This window comes from Anolis carolinensis, unplaced genomic scaffold (assembly GCF_035594765.1).
Source record: "Anolis carolinensis isolate JA03-04 unplaced genomic scaffold, rAnoCar3.1.pri scaffold_9, whole genome shotgun sequence".
NCBI classification, from domain to species: Eukaryota; Metazoa; Chordata; class Lepidosauria; order Squamata; family Dactyloidae; genus Anolis; species Anolis carolinensis.
In genome coordinates, this window is record NW_026943820.1 from 26,217,915 (window position 1) to 26,237,404 (window position 19,490).

General features: G+C 37.5%; 1 protein-coding gene across 1 annotated transcript in view; it reads right to left on the bottom strand.

Annotated features, from left to right (window-relative positions):
* Nucleotides 1-19,487, bottom strand: part of hsf4 (heat shock transcription factor 4) — a 28,858-nt gene extending 9,371 nt beyond the window's left edge. Inside the window, exons 1-8 of the mRNA XM_062961593.1 lie at nucleotides 19,150-19,487; nucleotides 14,018-14,126; nucleotides 12,232-12,359; nucleotides 10,530-10,654; nucleotides 7,412-7,487; nucleotides 5,501-5,583; nucleotides 3,382-3,481; nucleotides 2,113-2,234 (exon numbers count right to left, since the gene is read on the bottom strand). Of these exons, the coding sequence (XP_062817663.1) occupies nucleotides 2,113-2,234; nucleotides 3,382-3,481; nucleotides 5,501-5,583; nucleotides 7,412-7,487; nucleotides 10,530-10,654; nucleotides 12,232-12,359; nucleotides 14,018-14,126; nucleotides 19,150-19,272 (866 nt within the window). The 5' untranslated portion in view covers nucleotides 19,273-19,487. The remainder of the gene's footprint in view (nucleotides 1-2,112; nucleotides 2,235-3,381; nucleotides 3,482-5,500; nucleotides 5,584-7,411; nucleotides 7,488-10,529; nucleotides 10,655-12,231; nucleotides 12,360-14,017; nucleotides 14,127-19,149) is intronic.
* Between the last annotated feature and the right edge of the window lie 3 nt (nucleotides 19,488-19,490).

A 19,490-nucleotide genomic window follows, 5' to 3' on the forward strand; every position in this document is an offset into this window, starting at 1 on the left:
TTTTGTAGTCAATATTTTCAATACATTGCAATGTTTAAATTCATAAATACAGTAGAGTCTCACTTATCCAAGCCTCGCTTATCCAAGCTTCTGGATTATCCAAGCCATTTTTGTAGTCAATGTTTTCAATATATCGTGATATTTTGGTGCTAAATTCGTAAATACAGTAATTACATCATAACATTACTGTGTATTGAACTACTTTTTCTGTCAAATTTGTTGTATAACATGATGTTTTGGTGCTTAATTTGTAAAACCATCACATAATTTGATGTTTAATAGGCTTTTCCTTAATTCCTCCTTATTATCTAACATTTTTACTTATACAACGTTCTGCCAGCCCATTTATGTTGGATAAGTGAGACTCTACTGTAATAGTGATTATAAGGGGATTCCCTCGTTCCACCCATTCAATGACTATGGATGGTACGATTTTAATTACAGTAGAGTCTCACTTATCAAACACTCGCTTATCCAACGTTCTGGATTATCCAACGCAGTCTGCCTTTTAGTAGTCAATGTTTTTGTAGTCAATATTTTCAATACATCATGATATTTTTGTGCTAAATGTGTAAATACTGTAATTACTACATAGCATTACTGCGTATTGAACTACTTTTTCTGTCAAATTTGTTGTAAAACATGATGTTTTGGCGCTTAATTTGTAAAATCATAACCTAGTTTGATGTTTAATAGGCTTTTCCTTAATCCCTCCTTATTATCCAACGTATTTGCTTATCCAACGTTCTGCCGGACCATTTATGTTGGATAAGTGAGACTCTACTGTATAATGTTTTTAAATGTTTAATAATGTCTGTTTTTAATGTAATTTATTTATTTATTTTTATTTATTTACAGTATTTATATTCTGCCCTTCTCACCCCAAAGGGGACTCAGGGCGGATCACATTACACATATAGGCAAACATTCAATGCCTTTTAACATAGAACAAAGACAAGACAAACATAGGCTCCGAGCGGGCCTCGAACTCATGACCTCCTGGTCAGAGTGATTCATTGCAGTTAATTGCAGCTGGTTTGCTCTCCCGCCTGCACCACAGCACCACAATTAAAATTTAATTTTATCGTCTGTATTATATGTTTTAAGGCATTGAATAATTGCCTCCATGTAGCCCGCCTTAATGCCCCTTTGGGGTAGAGAAAGACAGGATAGAAATGGAGCAAATACATAATAAATTCTCCAAGGAGAAAGTACAGAATATATCTGGTTTTGTTTATTGTATCTGCAATGGAGGGCCTCTGCATCTTGCTGTTAAAATTTGGGGAAATCCCCCTGTCAACAAGAGATGATGATGATGATGATGATGATGATGATATCCAAAAATACATCGCACAGTCCTAAACGCTTGGGAAGTGTTTGACTTGTGATTTTTTAATATGAAATCCAGCATATCTATCTTGTTTGCTGTGTCATACTATGTTGTTGTGTCAATAATAATAATAATAATAATAATAATGTGTTGTTGAAGGCTTTCATGGCTGGAATCACAGGGTTGTTGTGTGTTTTTTGGGCTGTATGGCCATGTTCCAGAAGTATTCTCTCCTGAAGTTTCGCCCACATCTATGACAGGCATCCTCTGAGGTTGTGAGGTATATATACCTCAATAAACATTGACAAAATTACGATCTGCCAACTGCAAAAGGCCACCCTACTGGGATCTGCACGCATCATCCGAAAATACATCACACAGTCCTAGACACTTGGGAAGTGTTCGACTTGTGATTTTGTGATACGAAATCCAGCATATCTATCTTGTTTGCTGTGTCATACAATAAAATAATAATAATAATAATAATAATAATAATAATAATAATAATAATCCTAGACACTTGGGAAGTGTTCGACTTGTGATTTTGTGATACAAAATCCAGCATATCTATCTTGTAAATAATAATAATAATAATAATAATAATAATAATAATAATAATAATAATAGGTAAAGGTAAAGGTTTCTCCTGATGTTAAGTCCAGTCGTGTCTGACTCTGGGGGGTTGGTGCTCATCTCCATTTCTAAGCCTAAGAGCCGGCGTTGTCCATAGACACCTCCAAAGTCATGTGGCCGGCATGGTGTAATTACATTACATTGCTCACCTTTCTTCATCCGAAGGAGGCTGCATTACATTTGCTTGCGATGCTTCCGTAACGTCCGAGATGATGGGTCCTCCGGTGACGGCAGGGCTGTTGTTCAAGCAGGAAGCGGGTTCTGCAGAAGGCTGAAAGAAGGCATGATGGGAAAGATGGATTTTTAAAAATAATACAACCTACATTTGTGAGTTAAAATTGAGAACACTATAGAGCACGATATTTGTTCCTAGGTTATAAATGTCATTTCTTAATTGGTTCTATCATCAAAACGTGGAAAAAAAATATTACACTGCCAAAACTTTGTCTTTACGAGAGGGATATCCTGCAGCGCATTTCGCTCTAGTTTTCAATGAATATCTCACAGAGTCTCAACCAATTCAACCTAGTTTGTGGCAGCCACAAAAATGTATTTTCTGGAGTAGAACAATTACTTTGAAAGGGAGTGCCGCACAATTAAACAGGAAATAACACTTTCAAACCAGGAACAGAACTTTTTTTTTTCAAATTTTGTTACATAGTGTTATCTGAAAATGTTGGGGTTGTTGTGTGTTTTCCGGGTTGTATGGCCATGTTCCAGAAGTATTCTCTCCTGATGTTTTGCCCACATCTATGACAGGCAACTTCAGAAGTTATATAACTCACAAACTCTGAGGATGCCTGCCACAGATGTGTGTGAAACGTCAGGAGAGAATGCTTCTGGAACATGGCCATACGGCCCGGAAAACACACAACAACTTTGTGATCCCGGCCATGAAAGCCTTCTACAACACTCTGAAGATTTTATTAATGCACTTCTCTAGGTATTTGTAGGCTCTCTGGTGTCCTTTGGCATCTTCTGGTGGAATTTGCCCAATTTTCTGCAAACTTTCAAAGCTCACTGTTGACCTAAGCAGCTCGAAAAACAGTTGCATCAGTTGAGTAGAAAATTTATGCGGGGAGGCTAATTTAACAAATTTACGACACCATAAACCAGCAGTGTGGGGAAAGGAATGAGGAAGTACTACCATCAAGGACTCGGTGTCTCAAGTGGACGGTGAAGCGGCAGCTCCCCCTGTGGCCGGAATCAAGCATACCCTCATTGGAAAATGTTAAATTGCCTCTGTGTCTGTCTATATGTCGTATGTTATATGGCACTGAATGTTTGCCTTATATGTGTATGATATGATCTGCCCTGAGTCCCCTTCGGGGTGAGAAAGAAGGGCGGAATATAAATACGGCAAATAAATAAATACTAGAATAGAACAAATAAGATGGTTGTCTGAAATCCAAACTTACGGACTGAATGAAATAGGAGTCATGGAGAGGATCCAGAGACAAATGCTTCCTGAACTTAGTCATTGGTGGAGCAGAGTTCCCATCATCCAGCATGAGAGGTCTGTCGAGAGGAGGAACATAAGAGATTATACAACCACTGAACACGGGACTCATTAAGAAATATTGATATTTCCAGTACGGATAGATCCTTCCGATAAGAAGTCTTGATCCTTCCAAAAAGAAGTATTGAACCTTCCAGTAAGAAGTATTGCTATTTCCAGTAAGGAGGATCCTTCCAATAAGAAGTATGGATGCCTCCAGTAAGAAGTAAGTAAATAAATATAAATGTAATAAATAAATTAATATACATAAAATAAATAAATTTAATTTAAATAAATATAAATGTAGTAAATAAATAAATATAAATAAAATAAGTTCTGAGGATCCTTCCAATAAGAAGTCTCAATCTTTTCAAAGAATACCTCTAATAAAAAGCACAGATACTTCCAATAAGTATTGATAAGTAAAGATAAGAGTAAAGATTTTCCCCTGACATTAAGTCTAGTCGTGTCCGACTCTGGGGGTGGCTGTTCATCTCCATTTCTAAGCCGAAGAGCCGGCGTTGTCCGTAGACACCTCCAAGGTCATGTGGCCACTGGCATGACTGCATGGAGCGCCGTGACCTTCCCGCCGGAGCGGTACCTATTAATCTACTTACATTTGCATGCTTTTGAACTGCTAGGTTGGCAAAAGCTGGGGCTAACAGCGGGAGCTCACCCTGTTCCCTGGATTCGAACCGGTGACATTTTGGTCAGCAAGTTCAGAAGCTCAGTGGTTCAACCCGCTGCACCACTAGGGGCTGTATTGATACTTCCAATAAAAAGTATTGATACTTTCAACAAAACGTATTGATATTTCTAATAGAAGCATGGATCCTTCCAATGAAAAGTATCGACAGTTCTAATAAAAAGTATTGAGCCTTCCAATTAAAAGCACATATATTTCTAATAAAAGCATTGATACTTCTAATAAGAAGCATGAGCCCTTGGTGGCACAGCGGATTAAACCGCTGAGCTGCTGAACTTGCTGACCAAAAGGTTGGCGGTTTGAATACAGGGAGCGGAGTGAGCTTCCACTGTCAACCCCAGCTCCTGCCAACCTAGCAGTTCGAAAACATGCAAACATGAGTAGAGCAATAGGTACTGATTCAGTGGGAAGGTAATGGTGCTCCATGCAGTCATGCTGGCCACATGACCTTGGAGGTGTCTACGGACAACGCTGGTTCTTCGGCTTAGAAATGGAGGTGACCTTGACCTTTACCTTAATAAGAAGCACTGACGCTTCCAATGAGAAACATGTTAATGTGGGATTTGTGTATTGATAGTGTTTAAATGCAATTTGTGCCATGCTTGTATTGCAACTGATTGCATCGTCCAGAATGTACCATAATGTGGAAAGAGTTAGTTGCCAAGAAGCTATGATGACCTTGATGTGTGGCTGGAACTAGGGAGTATCCAGACACAAGTGTTTGTGCAAACCGATTGCGTCAGTTCAGTTGAGTTCTGTCTGCCTAGAGTTCGAGTCAAGTTCTGTTGGAGAACAGAGCAGTCCTGTGTTTGTCTGTCGTCTGCAAGTCTGTTTGTGTTGATTACTACTACATACAGTAAAACTTTGTAAATAGTTTTACCAACGTCTTTGAGTGTCTCTTCGTTCTGCGCTCCACTGCTTCCATACAACTACTGCTGCGCTGCAAATACTCTGACAAAACATTGCTGTTTCCAATAAGACGTATCTACTGGACACAATATCCAGTGATCTTGCTAGGAGGAATATTGCCTGTGGGTCCTCCCCTAATAACCATGATTCACCGTGCCCCCCACGTACCCCCTTTTCTCTCCCGACCTCCTTTGATGCCACTGAAACAAAACGGGCAGCGAGCTGACAGGGTGCTTCTCCACGGGAGCGCCCAGAACGGCCGGCGTCAGCATCCCTGACTCATCAGTTCGGCCCCATTCATGTCCCGGTCTCCATGGAGCCCTCCGGGGTCCGGTGACCCACGCACCACCCACCAGCGCTGAGCTCGGGCCTTTTCCCAAAGGGAGCTCCTCGCATGCGGCCCAACGGGGACGGCCTTACTCACAGCTTTCTCTTTATCCCAGCGGCGGCGGCAGCGGCGGCAGTGCTGGGGCCGGATTGGAGCTGGCCGAACAGAAACTGAATCAGCTGTCAGGAGGGATCAAGGTCAGGCGTTGGTCAGTTGGAAGCAGAGTGATTCAGCACCGGACACTGAACAGGGGTCAGGCTCACCCCACATGCAAGACCCTGGGCAACATTTCATGACATGCAGACAGACACAAACACACCACTGACTTATGCTAAATTGGTCGATGTAATATTATTATATTCTACAATATAATCATATAATATAACATAGCACTCTACAATGGTATTCCCATGTGGAGGGCCAAGTCAATAGGGAAATTCGGGAACCATCCGTAATAGGGGCATTCACAAATGCATACACAAACAAGTACTGCCATCCATGAAATTGGTCAATATTATTATGTCCTACAATATAATAATATAGCGTTATAATGTAACATAACAATGTATAATTGTATTATATAATATAATAACAATAATAATATGTAAAGCAAAGTGAAGAACATGCTTTGATTGAAGTCAAAAATCAGAAACTCCTCAAAGCACAGCAGACAAAAAAAACAGTACAAGAAAACCGCACTACAAACTAGAACTGACAGCTGGCACAACAAAACATTGCATGGGAAGTTCCTTGACAAAATTGAAGGAAAAGCTGACAAGGAGAAGACCTGGCTCTGGCTCACGAATGGGACCCTGAAGAAGGAGACAGAAGGCCTGATCCTTGCAGCCCAGGAGCAAGTCATCAGCACAAAGGCAATTCAGGCCAAGATCGAAAAATCAGCTGATGACCCAAAATGCAGACTGTGCAAGGAAGCTGACAAAACCATTGATTATATCGTCAGCTGCTGTAAGAAAATTGCACAGACAGACTACAAACAGAGGCACAACTATGTGGCCCAAATGATTCATTGGAACTTATGCCTCAAGTCCCACCTCCCAGCAGCAAAGAACTGGTGGGATCACAAACCTGCAAAAGTATTGGAAAATGAGCACGCAAAGATACTATGGGACTTCCGAATCCAGACTGACAAAGTTCTGGAACACAATACACCAGACATCACAGTTGTGGAAAAGGAAAAGGTTTGGATCATTGATGTCGCCATCCTGGGTGACAGTCGCATAGACGAAAAACAACAGGAAAAACTCGGCCGCTATCAGGACCTCAAGATTGAACTTCAAAGACTCTGGCAGAAACCAGTGCAAGTGGTCCTGGTGGTGATGGGCACACTGGGTGCCGTGCCAAAAGATCTCAGCCGGCATTTGGAAACAATAGACATTGACAAAATCACGACCTGCCAACTGCAAAAGGCCACCCTGCTGGGATCTGCGCGCATCATCCGAAAATACATCACACAGTCCTAGACACTTGGGAAGGGTTCGACTTGTGATTTTGTGATATGAAATCCAGCATATCTATCTTGCTTGCTGTGTCATACAATAAATAATAATACATAATACTCTGTAATAACATTCCCATGTGGAGGGCCAAGTCAACAGGGACATGCTAGAACCATCAGTAATAGGGTTATTCACAAATACATACACAAACAAACACTGACTAATGTTAAATGGGTCCCTCTATATTAGCATTAATATAATATAATATAATTAATATAATATGATACTCTATAATAGTATTCCCATCTGATTGCCTTCTACCATAACGCTTATCAAGTTAGCTAGGAATCCGTACGGTGCATCTAATGCACTTTTGATACCACTTTAGTTGGTGTGACTCAATGCTGCAGAACCCATGTGGTTTGTCATTTTATCCTTCTTTGCCAACGAGTTCTGGTGCCTCACCAAACTACAATTCTCATTAATCCATAGCATGGAGCCACGGCAATTAAACTGCATTAACTCATCAGTGTAGATCTCCATGCCTTACCTTATTGATGACTTTCTGGTGCTGCAAATGACTCTGCCTGAGACACACGACTTCTCTCCACAAGACTTCATTCTGCCTGAAACAAATGCAGAAATGCAAGCTGAGTCCCCAATTTCCAGAAGGAAAACCCCACACCAAAATTCACTGAGGGTAGTGTCATAAAAATTAATTACTTACCAATTATTAATAACTATTAATTAATTAATTAATTAATATTATTAACTAACTATTAATTATTAATCAATCAATTATTGATATTAACTATTCATTTTAATAGTTGATTTTAAGTTAATTAAATGATTATTATTTAATAATCCTGTAATAAATAATTACTTATTAATTATTAATTAACTATAATTAATTGACAATTACTTACTATTTAATGAATAACGATTGATTAATTAACTATTAACTAACTAACTATTAGTTAACTACTGATAATTAATAAACTATTAATTTTAATAGTTGCTTTGAAATTAATTAAATGACTATTATTTAATAATGATGTAAAAAGTAATTACTTATTAATAATTAATTAACTATTAATCAATTGACAATTATTTATTAATTAACTATTAATTGACTATTAATTGTTAATTTATTAACTATTGCTTTTAAATTAATGACTATTATTTAATAATTATTAAACTATTAATAACTATTAATTGTTTGACAAGCAATGATTAATTAATTAACTGTTAATTAACTATGAATTAACTATTAATTTTTAATTAATTAACTATTAATTTTTAGTTAATTAACAATTGCTTTTAAATTAATTTATTAATGGACTATTATTAATTAATATTAAATTCCAACTTTTATTATTATTATTATTACTCTATCCTGCGTTATCTTTCTAAAAAGTTACCCAAAGCTGCTAACACACACAATACACAACATAATTTAAAACCTAAAAAAAACCCATGCAAACATTAAAGTAGGATTAAAAGTCCAAACTATTAAAAACTTAATCACATCCAGTCTACTTTTGCAAGGCAGAATTAATCCAGCAAAGTGATGGGAAACCTTGTAGAACAGAGAGAGCGAGGCGGCAGGCACAGAATAAATCGCACACTTGTGGGATCGACCTTATTTTTTCAGCTGATCCCCAGGACTCACAAATCAAAGCTTGGCACAAAAGAAACATACGGTACTGAAAATGGCTCTGAGCCGAGTAATTGGCAGAACAAAAGAGAGGTCACAGCCATTACAAACAAAGATATTCTTGCTTACATGGTTGTATTCAGTTTACTAGATTGGGGTGTGCGCAACTGTGGAAGGCTCATGGGTGAAGAGCTATGATCCTGCAGCCCGTAACTAACTGCGGAGGGCGATTGTATTTTACCGTAATTATATTTCAACTTTAGTTATAGGTAAAGGTTTTCCCCTGACATTAAGTCCACTCGTGTCCGACTCCGTGGGTTGGTGCTCATCTCCATTTCTAAGCCGAAGAGCCGGCGTTGTCCATAGACACCTCCAAGGTCATGTGGCCACTGGCATGACTGCATGAAGCGCCGTTACCTTCCCGCCGGAGCAGTACCTATTCATCTACTCACATTTGCATGTTTTTGAACAACTAGATTGGCAGAAGCTGGGGCTAATAGCGGGAGCTCTCTCCGCTCCCTGTATTCGAACCGCCGCCCTTTCGGTCCGCAAGTTCAGCAGCTCGGTGGTTTAACCCGCTGCGACACCAATAATATATCCACCCAATAATATTAAATTATAATGTGTTTTGTATTAAATTATTAGATTGTGAGGCTGTAATCCACCTTGAGTTCTTATGGGAAGAGAGGCAAGATGATGATGATGATGATATTAAAATAATAATGTAATTATAATAGAATAATAATAATAAAGTAATATTTTATGACAACAACTACTACTTTTGCTAAAAATGAAATAAAATGCTTCAGTGTGTTGTCGAAGGCTTTCATGGCTGGAGTCACTGGATTGCTGTGGGTTTTTTAGGCTGTATGGTCATGTATTTAAAAAACTCTAAAGTCAGGACAGTAAATAAAGAACAACACTTAGAACACAGGGGAATTCCAGGCATGAAACACTCGGGGGTGGCTAACACCTCCCAACAAAGGATTCCCCCTGGCAGGAATCAGCCAGGCTTTGAAGCTGTAAGGCTTTTCAATGCTAATCAATGTGGCCAATTAATACATTCACAAGCAGACAGGAGTTTTTTCTTATACCCTGGACTTTCCATAGATATGTAAACCCCACTTGCCTAGTTTCCAACAGACCTCACAACCTCTGAGGATGCTTGCCATAGATGTGGGCGAAATGTCAGGAGAGAATGCTTCTGGAACATGGCCATACAGCCCGGAAAACTCAAAGCAACCCAAAATGCTTCAGCCTCCAATGCCTTCCGGGGTGTTGAGTAGGTTTGCCATGATTTTAGGCCAAGAAATGGTATGCAATGGGACTATCTCAATTGGGACTTGCGTATCCACGAATTTCGGTATCCACGGGGGTCCAAAAAGCAAACCCCAGCAGATATCAGGGAAAAGGCAACAATAAGGAAATGTGTCTTGGGCATTAAGAGAATGGGACAGTTATGATGCTCCTGGTTTCAATGCCCTGAGAACCTATATTGGGAGAAATTTGTTGGAACTCAATCACATCATGCACAAGTTTGTAGTCCTCACTGAGGACTTAGAAAGGGTTAATTCTAGGGAAAAGCCTTTCCTGCATTGGAATCTCTGTCTATCTATCTTCCTTTGTCTCCTTCTATCCCCTTTCTGGTTAGACTGATACTTCTCAGGGATATGGCATTTCGTTCTTCTCCTATGAACATGGAGAGAGACAAGATGTCTGCTTCAGTGAGTTAGTTAGTTAGATAGCTAAGCTCTGTGTTAACTTTCCTATGGTATCTAGTTACGTTGTTCTTTGAATAAAGTGTTTTATAACTTCTAACGTTTGGCTCTGTTCCTGTATTGCTTGGAGCGGAGTGGCTCTACTGCCGGTACTGGAAGCTTCTGATCTGCTGAACTGCTGCGGCTGCTACGGCTGTTGTTGCTGCTTTACCTTTTGAAAATTACTCTTTAAAAAAGTCAGGATAAGAATATAAGGAAATTAATAAAGTAAATGGATAATAATCTCACGTAACTGTTTCATGTCCTGCACCTGGCACTCGACCGTCTCTTGCTGGCTCCGGAGGACCTGGATTTCGTACAGCAACCTGCTGAGATCTTCCTGGCGCATCTTGGTTTCTTCGCTTTTCACAACCGAAACCTGGAGAAACAGGAGGACAAGAAAGGTTAACGGTGGGGAGATGATGCTGAATAAATTTTATATATATATATATATATATATATATATATATATATATATATATATATACAGTAGAGTCTCACTTATCCAAGCCTCGCTTATCCAAGCCTCTGGATAATCCAAGCCATTTTTGTAGTCAATGTTTTCAATCTATATGTATAAAAGGGTAACGAAATTTCGGCCTAGGACAAAACAACAAAACTACACATCTCAGAAACACTAAACTCGGCAGCACAACCCCTCATCCATGCCTCTAAATTCATACAACAAAAAGGAAAGAAAAATAAAGTCCTAATTAGAGGGAGAGGAATAATTGTTTTTATCCAATTGCTGCCAGTTAGAAGGCTAAGCTCCGCCCACTTGGTCTCCTAGCAACCCACTCAGCCCAGGGGACAGGCAGAGTTAGGCCTCACTTAGGCCTCTTCCACACTGCCTATAAAATACAGATTATTTTTTTTTATTATTTTATTATTTACTAGCTGTGCCCGGCCACGCGTTGCTGTAGCAAAGTGGTGGTGGTATTGGTTAAAAATTGTTGTGTAATTTTTATTTGACGTAATTTGTATTTTTTAATTAATTTTATTGTAAGTTATCTTTTTATTTATTATATTTTATTATTTTCTTATATTATTTTTAGTTATTTTCTGTTATTATAGTATTTTATTGTATTAATCTTTTAGTGTTTTTAATTATTTTTTAGTGTTTTTTATTATTTTTATTGGGTTGCTAGGAGACCAAGTTGGAGGAGCTTAGCCTTCTAACTGGCAGCAATTGGATAAAAGCAATTATTCTTCTCCCTCTAATTAGGACTTTATTTTTCTTTTCTTTTTGTTGTATCAACCTAGAGGCATGGATGATGGGTTGTGTTGTCAAATTTCGAGGTTGGGGGGCCTGTAGTTTTGTTGTTTTGTCGGTCGGCGTGATGCCATCACTCTTTTATATATATAGATTATTATTAAACTTATATACCGCTACTCCCAGTTTGGCTCGGAGCGGTTTACAAAAATAGATTAAAGCAATACACTTGGCTTTAAAATAACAATAAAAACAATAAAAACAACAATAAAAGCAACAATAAAAACAGACATAGCCCCGAGTTTATCTGATTTTAACTGGATTATATGGCAGTGTAGACTCAAGGCCCTTCCACACAGCTATATAACCCATTTATAATGGACTTAATGTCAGGGGAAAACCTTTACCCTTTAACCTTAACTACCACCAATTCCTCAATACGTTTATTTCCCAAACCACCATACTTCACCACAGCAACGTGTGGCCGGGCACAGCTAGTGTATATATATATATATATATATATAAATAAAGCGTGAGTACCCGGCTTATAATCGAGTATATATGGTAACCAATAACTCTAGTTAGGAAACGTTTGCATGGGTTTTGCTAATCCAGGCATGGGCTGTTAGGAATTGTGGGAGTTGAAGTTCAAAACACCTGGAGGGCCAAAGTTTGCCCATGCCTGGGCTAATCTGATCCGCCAATGCTGATGGCCAGATCATTTCCATTCACCACAATCCCACCTTCCTCTTGATGTGCTCCAAGAGGTGTTCGTGGCCCTGGAGGAAGTAGAGGTGCTGGAACTCGGTGTCGTCCCGTTCCGGCTTGACGAGGCCTCCTTGCTCTATATTCACCACTTTCCGGAAGCCGTCTAAACACAAGAAACAAGGAGAGAATTAACTGAGAATCACAACGACTGCTGCAGCAATTTGCACATTCATTACACGCCTAAAAATGCAAAACGTGAACAATACGTTTGAGCACTTCCACTGCAGGAAACATGTGAATCGCAGATTATATCATGAAAGTCTTGAACTTTGTATGTTCATAAGGTATTTCCTGACGCTACGCAAGACAATTTTTATTCCTGGCTTATAAATGCCATTTCCTAATTGGTCATATCATAAAAACATGGGAAATATTTATTAAACTCAATAAATCTTTTGTTTTTGCAGGACATTCTGCTAACGATCAATAAGGCACAATGCAATTGAAAACAATACAAATGCATTAAAATAGGGAGTAAAATAATAATTATTAAACTCAATAAATCTTTTGTTTTTGCAGGACATTCTGCTAATGATCAGTAAGGCACAATGCAATTGAAAACAATACAAATGCATTAAAATAGGGAATAAATTAATAATTATTAAACTCAATAAATCTTTTGTTTTTGCAGGACATTCTGCTAACGATCAATAAGGCACAATGCAATTGAAAACAATACAAATGCATTAAAATAGGGAGTAAAATAATAATTATTAAACTCAATAAATCTTTTGTTTTTGCAGGACATTCTGCTAATGATCAATAAGGCACAATGCAATTGAAAACAATACAAATGCATTAAAATAGGGAGTAAAATAATAATTATTAAACTCAATAAATCTTTTGTTTTTGCAGGACACTCTGCTAATGATCAATAAGGCACAATGCAATTGAAAACAATACAAATGCATTAAAATAGGGAGTAAAATAATAATTATTAAACTCAATAAATCTTTTGTTTTTGCAGGACATTCTGCTAATGATCAATAAGGCACAATGCAATTGAAAACAATACAAATGCATTAAAATAGGGAGTAAAATAATTATTATTAAACTCAATAATTTTTTTTGTTTTTGCAGGACATTCTGCTAATAATCAATAAGGCACAATGCAATTGAAAACAATACAAATGCATTAAAATAGGGGGTAAAATAATAATTATTAAACTCAATAAATCTTTTGTTTTTGCAGGACATTCTGCTAATGATCAATAAGGCACAATACAATTGAAAACAATACAAATGCATGAAAATAGGGAGTAAAATAATTAAAATGTAATTTATTTATTTATTTATTTATTTACTTTATTAAACTTGTATACCGCTACTCCCAATTTTGCTCGGAGCGGTTTACAGAAATAGATTAAAACAATACACTTGGCTTTAAAATAACAATAAAAACAATAAAAACAACAATAAAAGCAACAATAAAAACAGACATAGCCCTGAGTTTTTCACCCATTGAAAGCTTGTCGGAAGAGCAAGGTTTTGCAGGCTTTCCAAAAAGCAAGTAGGTCTCGGGTATAATGTATAAGCCGACACAAATACTGTACTACTAATAATATTACCATATAATGATATAGTACAATATAGTAATTTAATGCTTATATTGTGCTATGCTAATAATATATTGTATGTTCATTTGATTTGTAAGACGCTCTGAGTCCCCTTCGGGGTGAGAAGAGCGGGATATAAATGTAGTAAATAAATATATAAAGCTACATCTATATATCTATATATCGATATCGAAGAGTCACTTACACATATTGAGCTGCCGGACAAAGCTGGCCATGTTGTTGTGCTTGAAATATTTGGGCAAGACTTCCTTTGCAAACCGGCCTTGATCAAAAACATGGAAGCTGGTGCCGTTCTAGAAGGAAAAAAGATTGCACAGGATTAGGTCCTTTTTAGCTGGTCTATTTCAAAAATTATATTCTGTCCTACATTTCTAAAGTTTGCATAAACCTATCTATTAATTGGTTGCATGATAAAAAATATAACCATTCTGGAGCTTCCACTGGATTCAAACACAGTTTGTCATTACATATCCAAGAAAGCTGATATTTCAGAAAAGGCAGTCGTTTTAACTTCCCAAAATGATTCTTTTGCTCCTGGCCAGTGTCTTTCTGCCAAAAGTCTCCAGTGTTAATATCGTATGTTTTATGTTGATTTTAACGATTGTTTTTACTGTAATTGATATTTTTATTGGATAACTGTTTTATTGCTGTGTTTTGATATTTGATTGTTTTATCGGGCAAGGCGCCATGTAAGCCGCCCCGAGTCCCTTCGGGGAGATGGGGCGGGGTATAAAAATAAAGTTACTATTATATTATTATGCTAGACACAAAATCCTTGTTGTTGCAGGTTACAAAACACCTAAGAATTATTATTATTATTAATAATAATAATAATAATAATAATAATAATAATAATAATACTTTATTTTTCTATCCCGCCACCATCTCCCCGAAGGAACTCAGAGTGGCTAACATGCGGCCAAGCCCAAAACAAAAACAAAAGATGACAGTTAAAACCAATATCAGTAAGTAAAAACAATATCAACATAACGTTCAGATATAATAAACAAATTAAACAATTCACCTAAATGCAGTTTGACACCATTTTAACTGCAATGGCTCAAATCTATGGAATCCTGAGATTTGGCATACAGTAAGGTTCCAACACTCTCTGATAGAGAAGGCTAAAGACCTTGTAAAACTACAACTCCCACTATTTCATAGCATTCAGCTATGGATTAAAGTTGGTGTTCAACTGCATTAATTCTACAGTGCAAATGAACCCTAAGAGTCTCTCCTCTCTCCACCTTCATACATCATACTATTATGGAAAGCAACATGTTCTTGCTTTTTTGGTATATTATACAATATAACATACAATATAATATACAATAATATATAATAATATAATAGATTGTATATACATATAATATTGATAATATATTATAATGTAATACAATATAATACTAATGCAATATAATAATATTAATGGTATATATATATGTGTGTGTGTGTGTGTGTGTGTGTATATATATATTACATGTATCATTACTAATAATATTACAGTAATAGTGGTATAGTTCAATATAGTAATATATAATGCTAATATTGTACTATGCTAATAATGTAATATATTGTATGTACAGTAGAGTCTCACTTATTCAACATAAACGGGCCGGCAGAATGTTGGATAAGCGAATATGTTGGATAATAAGGAGGGATTAAGGAAAAGCCTATTAAACATCAAATTAGGTTATGACTTTACAAATTAAGCACCAAAACATGTTAGACAACAAATTTGGCAGAAAAAGTAGTTTAATACACAGTAATGCTATGTAGTAATTACTGTATTTACGAATTTTGCACCAAAATATTACGATATATTGAAAACATTGACTACAAAAATTCATTGGATAATGCAGAACATTGGATAAGTGAGTGTTGGATAAATGAGACTCTACTGTACATATAATTTGTAAGCCACTCTGAGTCCCCTTCGGGGTGAGAAGGGCAGGATATAAATGTAAGTAAATAAAAAAAATATTCACTGCTGTAAACAAAAGCACCGAATAAAAATGTTTCAAAAAGAGCTACGTAACAGTGTTTGGCCTACCAACCTGTTGACACTTCCAACGGAAACATTAACCTATTTTTAAGAATGTTTGGATGCAAAATTCAACAAAACATAGAATGGAAACATTCTAAACATATATGTATAAATGCTACTTGCAAACAGGAATGTACAGGTTGGGTAGCAATGAAAAAGTATTCTCATCCAAGAATCAGCGTGGGACAAAAAAAGCAGTTCAATACATGGTAACGTTATGTAGTAGTTACTATATTTATGAATTTACAGTAGAATCTCGCTTATCCAACCTTCGCTTATCCAACCTTCACTTATCCAACGTTCCGGATTATCCAATGCAGTCTGCCTTTTAGTAGTCAATGTTTTTGTAGTCGATGTTTTCAATACATTGCGATGTTTTGGTGCTAAATTCATAAATACAGTAATTACTACATAACGTTACCATGTATTGAACTGCTTTATCTGTCAAATTTGTTGTATAACATGATGTTTTGGTGCGTAATTTGTAAAATCATAACTTAATTTAATGTTTAATAGGCTTTTTCTTAATCTCTCATTATCCAACATATTTGCTTATCCAACGTTCTGCCGGCCCGTTTATGTTGGATAAGTGAGACTCTACTGTATATATATTACATGTAACATTACTAATAATATTACAGTATAGTGGTATAGTTCAATATAGTAATATATAATGCTAATATTGTACTATGCTAATAATATAATATATTGTATGTACAGTAGAGTCTCACTTATCCAACATAAACGGGCCGGCAGAATGTTGGATAAGCGAATATGTTGGATAATAAGGAGGGATTAAGGAAAAGCCTATTAAACATCAAATTAGGTTATGATTTTACAAATTAAGCACCAAAACATCATGTTTTACAATAAATTAACAAAAAAAAAAGCAGTTCAATACATGGTAACGTTATGTAGTAATTACTGTATTTATGAATTTAGCACCAAAACATCGCAATGTATTGAACATATCGACTACAAAAACATTGACTACTCAAAGGCAGACTGTGTTGGATAATCCAGAACATTGGATAAGCGAAGGTTGGATAAGCGAGATTCTACTGCATTTTCAAAGTAAGGACTGCACAATGAAATAGGAAATAACACTTTCAAACCAGGAACAGAAAATGTTTCAAATTTTGTGTAGCCAAAGCCTTTCCGACTGATGGCCATCAAGCCTCTGTTGAAAAGCTTCGGAAAAAGAGACTCCAACACACTCACAGGCAGGTATTCCATGATTCAATAATTCTTATTATCAAGTCTTTCCTACTGTTCCCACGGAATATATTTTCCTATTGTTTGAATCCTGGAAAAGCAGGAAACAAGCCTGCTCCGTCTTCAGTATCAAGTTCCTTTTTCTCAGCCTTCTCTTCTCCAAGCTAAAAATCCTTGAAATCCTTTGGAGAGATTCATAGTTTGCAGACTTTTCACCATTTGGGTCACATTTCTTGTGCATCTCTTTCTTGAATTGTGGTGCCCAGATCTGGACACCAGGTTATTCCAGGTTAGGAGGTCTGATTAAAGCGGTATAGAGTTGCATTGTGTAAGTCTTGGTGTTGATCCATACTTCCAAGAAAATAAAACCAGCCACAAACTAGACATACAGACTTATGTCTATGAAATCATTTGCTGCCAACTTCTTTCTCAGTTGCAATTCTACAGTGTTATAAATCCATTTGCACACAAGTAAACTGAAGTTTGGTTTCAAGACCTTACAGCCAGCACAGTCAGTGGGCATGACAATATATACAGTAGAGTCTCACTTATCCAAGCTAAACGGGCCAGCAGAACCTTGGATAAGTGAATATCTTGGATAATAAGGAGGGATTAAGGAAAAGCCTATTAAACATCAAATTAGGTTATGATTTTACAAGTTAAGCGCCAAAACATCAAGTTATACAACAAATTTGACAGAAAAAGTAGTTCAATACGCAGTAATGTTATGTTGTACAGTAGTCTCACTTATCCAAGCTAAACGGGCCAGCAGAACCTTGGATAAGTGAATATCTTGGATAATAAGGAGGAATTAAGGAAAAGCCTATTAAACATCAAATTAGGTTATGATTTTACAAGTTAAGTGCCAAAACATCAAGTTATACAACAAATTTGACAGAAAAAGTAGTTCAATATGCAGTAATGTTATGTTGTACAGTAGTCTCACTTATCCAAGCTAAATGGGCCAGCAGAACCTTGGATAAGTGAATATCTTGGATAATAAGGAGGGATTAAGGAAAAGCCTATTAAACATCAAATTAGGTTATGATTTTACAAATTAAGCACCAAAACATCATGTTTTACAACAAATTTGACAGAAAAAGCAGTTCAATACACAGCAATGTTATGTTGTAATTACTGTATTTACGAATTTAGCAACAAAATATCACGGTATATTGAAAACATTGACTACAAAAATGGCTTGGATAATCCAGAAACTTGGATAAGCGAGGCTTGGATAAGTGAGACTGTACTGTCATCCAGAGTTACAGGGTTGTTGTGTATTTTCTGAGCTGTATGGCCATGTTCCAGAAGTATTCTCTCCTGACGTTTCACCCACATCTATGGCAGGAATCCTCAGAGGTTGTGAGGCCCCAAGTTTGCCCATACCTCACAACCTCTGAGGATGCCTGCCATAGATGTGGGCACAATGTCAGGGCATAATGTAAGACAATTTATCTTAAAAAGGCGTTCTGGCACAGGAAGCAATGAGGCAGAAAATCCAGTCTCGTAAGAGTACAAAAGCAAAGTTTATTTTCACATAGCTATGAGAAGAGGGGACAGCCGTACACCCCAAAAGGTTCGTAGTTGCAAATGGCTGCCGCGAAGCGTGACGTCGTAAACAAAGAATATATATCTCGGCTTATCTAAACTTGACCAATTACTGAGGGTCTTCTTCACCTCCACACTTCTTTGGCACAAGTGGTGTCTGTGATCTCACTTGTTGACTCTGAGCTTTCTTCTGACCTTGGAACTTTCTGGAGAAAGGTACCAGCTCAAGAGAAAGGGAGGGGCACAAGTCCTGTGTTACTTTGGCTCATACAAAGAGCTTATTGACTATATAAAAGCTAATATGATATAAGCAGAGGCAAAGCTATATATGCAAAAGTCTACTAATTTCTGGCTTATGGTCCCTTCAACAATACTTCTGGCACATGGCCAAACAGCCCGGAAAACACACAACATCTTGTGATTCTGGCCATGAAATCCTTCGACAACACATTGGTCCAGAGTCACTTTCTATGATTTTTCTGCACCAATCCAGCTGTACTCACAATACTCCAGCAGATGAGATGGTTGGTGTCGGGGTCCTCCACCAACGTCCAGAGTTTGGTGAGAAAAGCGGGGACGTTGCTGGCGTAGCCGTCCATGGCCAGCGAAGGGGGGGAATCCTGCATCGCGATGGGATCTTGGGGCTACACCAGTGCCATCCCTTTGCCCGGCAACCCTCTCTCCGTCCCTCTCTCTTTCTGCCTATGTCAGAGGGAGCAAGGGCCATTTGGGCTGAGAAAACACCCGCCCACGAGGGTCACATCAGCAGCGGCAGGGCCTGGCTCCCTTCCAAGCTCAGCACAATCGCATGGGCATGGCCAACCGCCGGGAACAATGCTCCCCG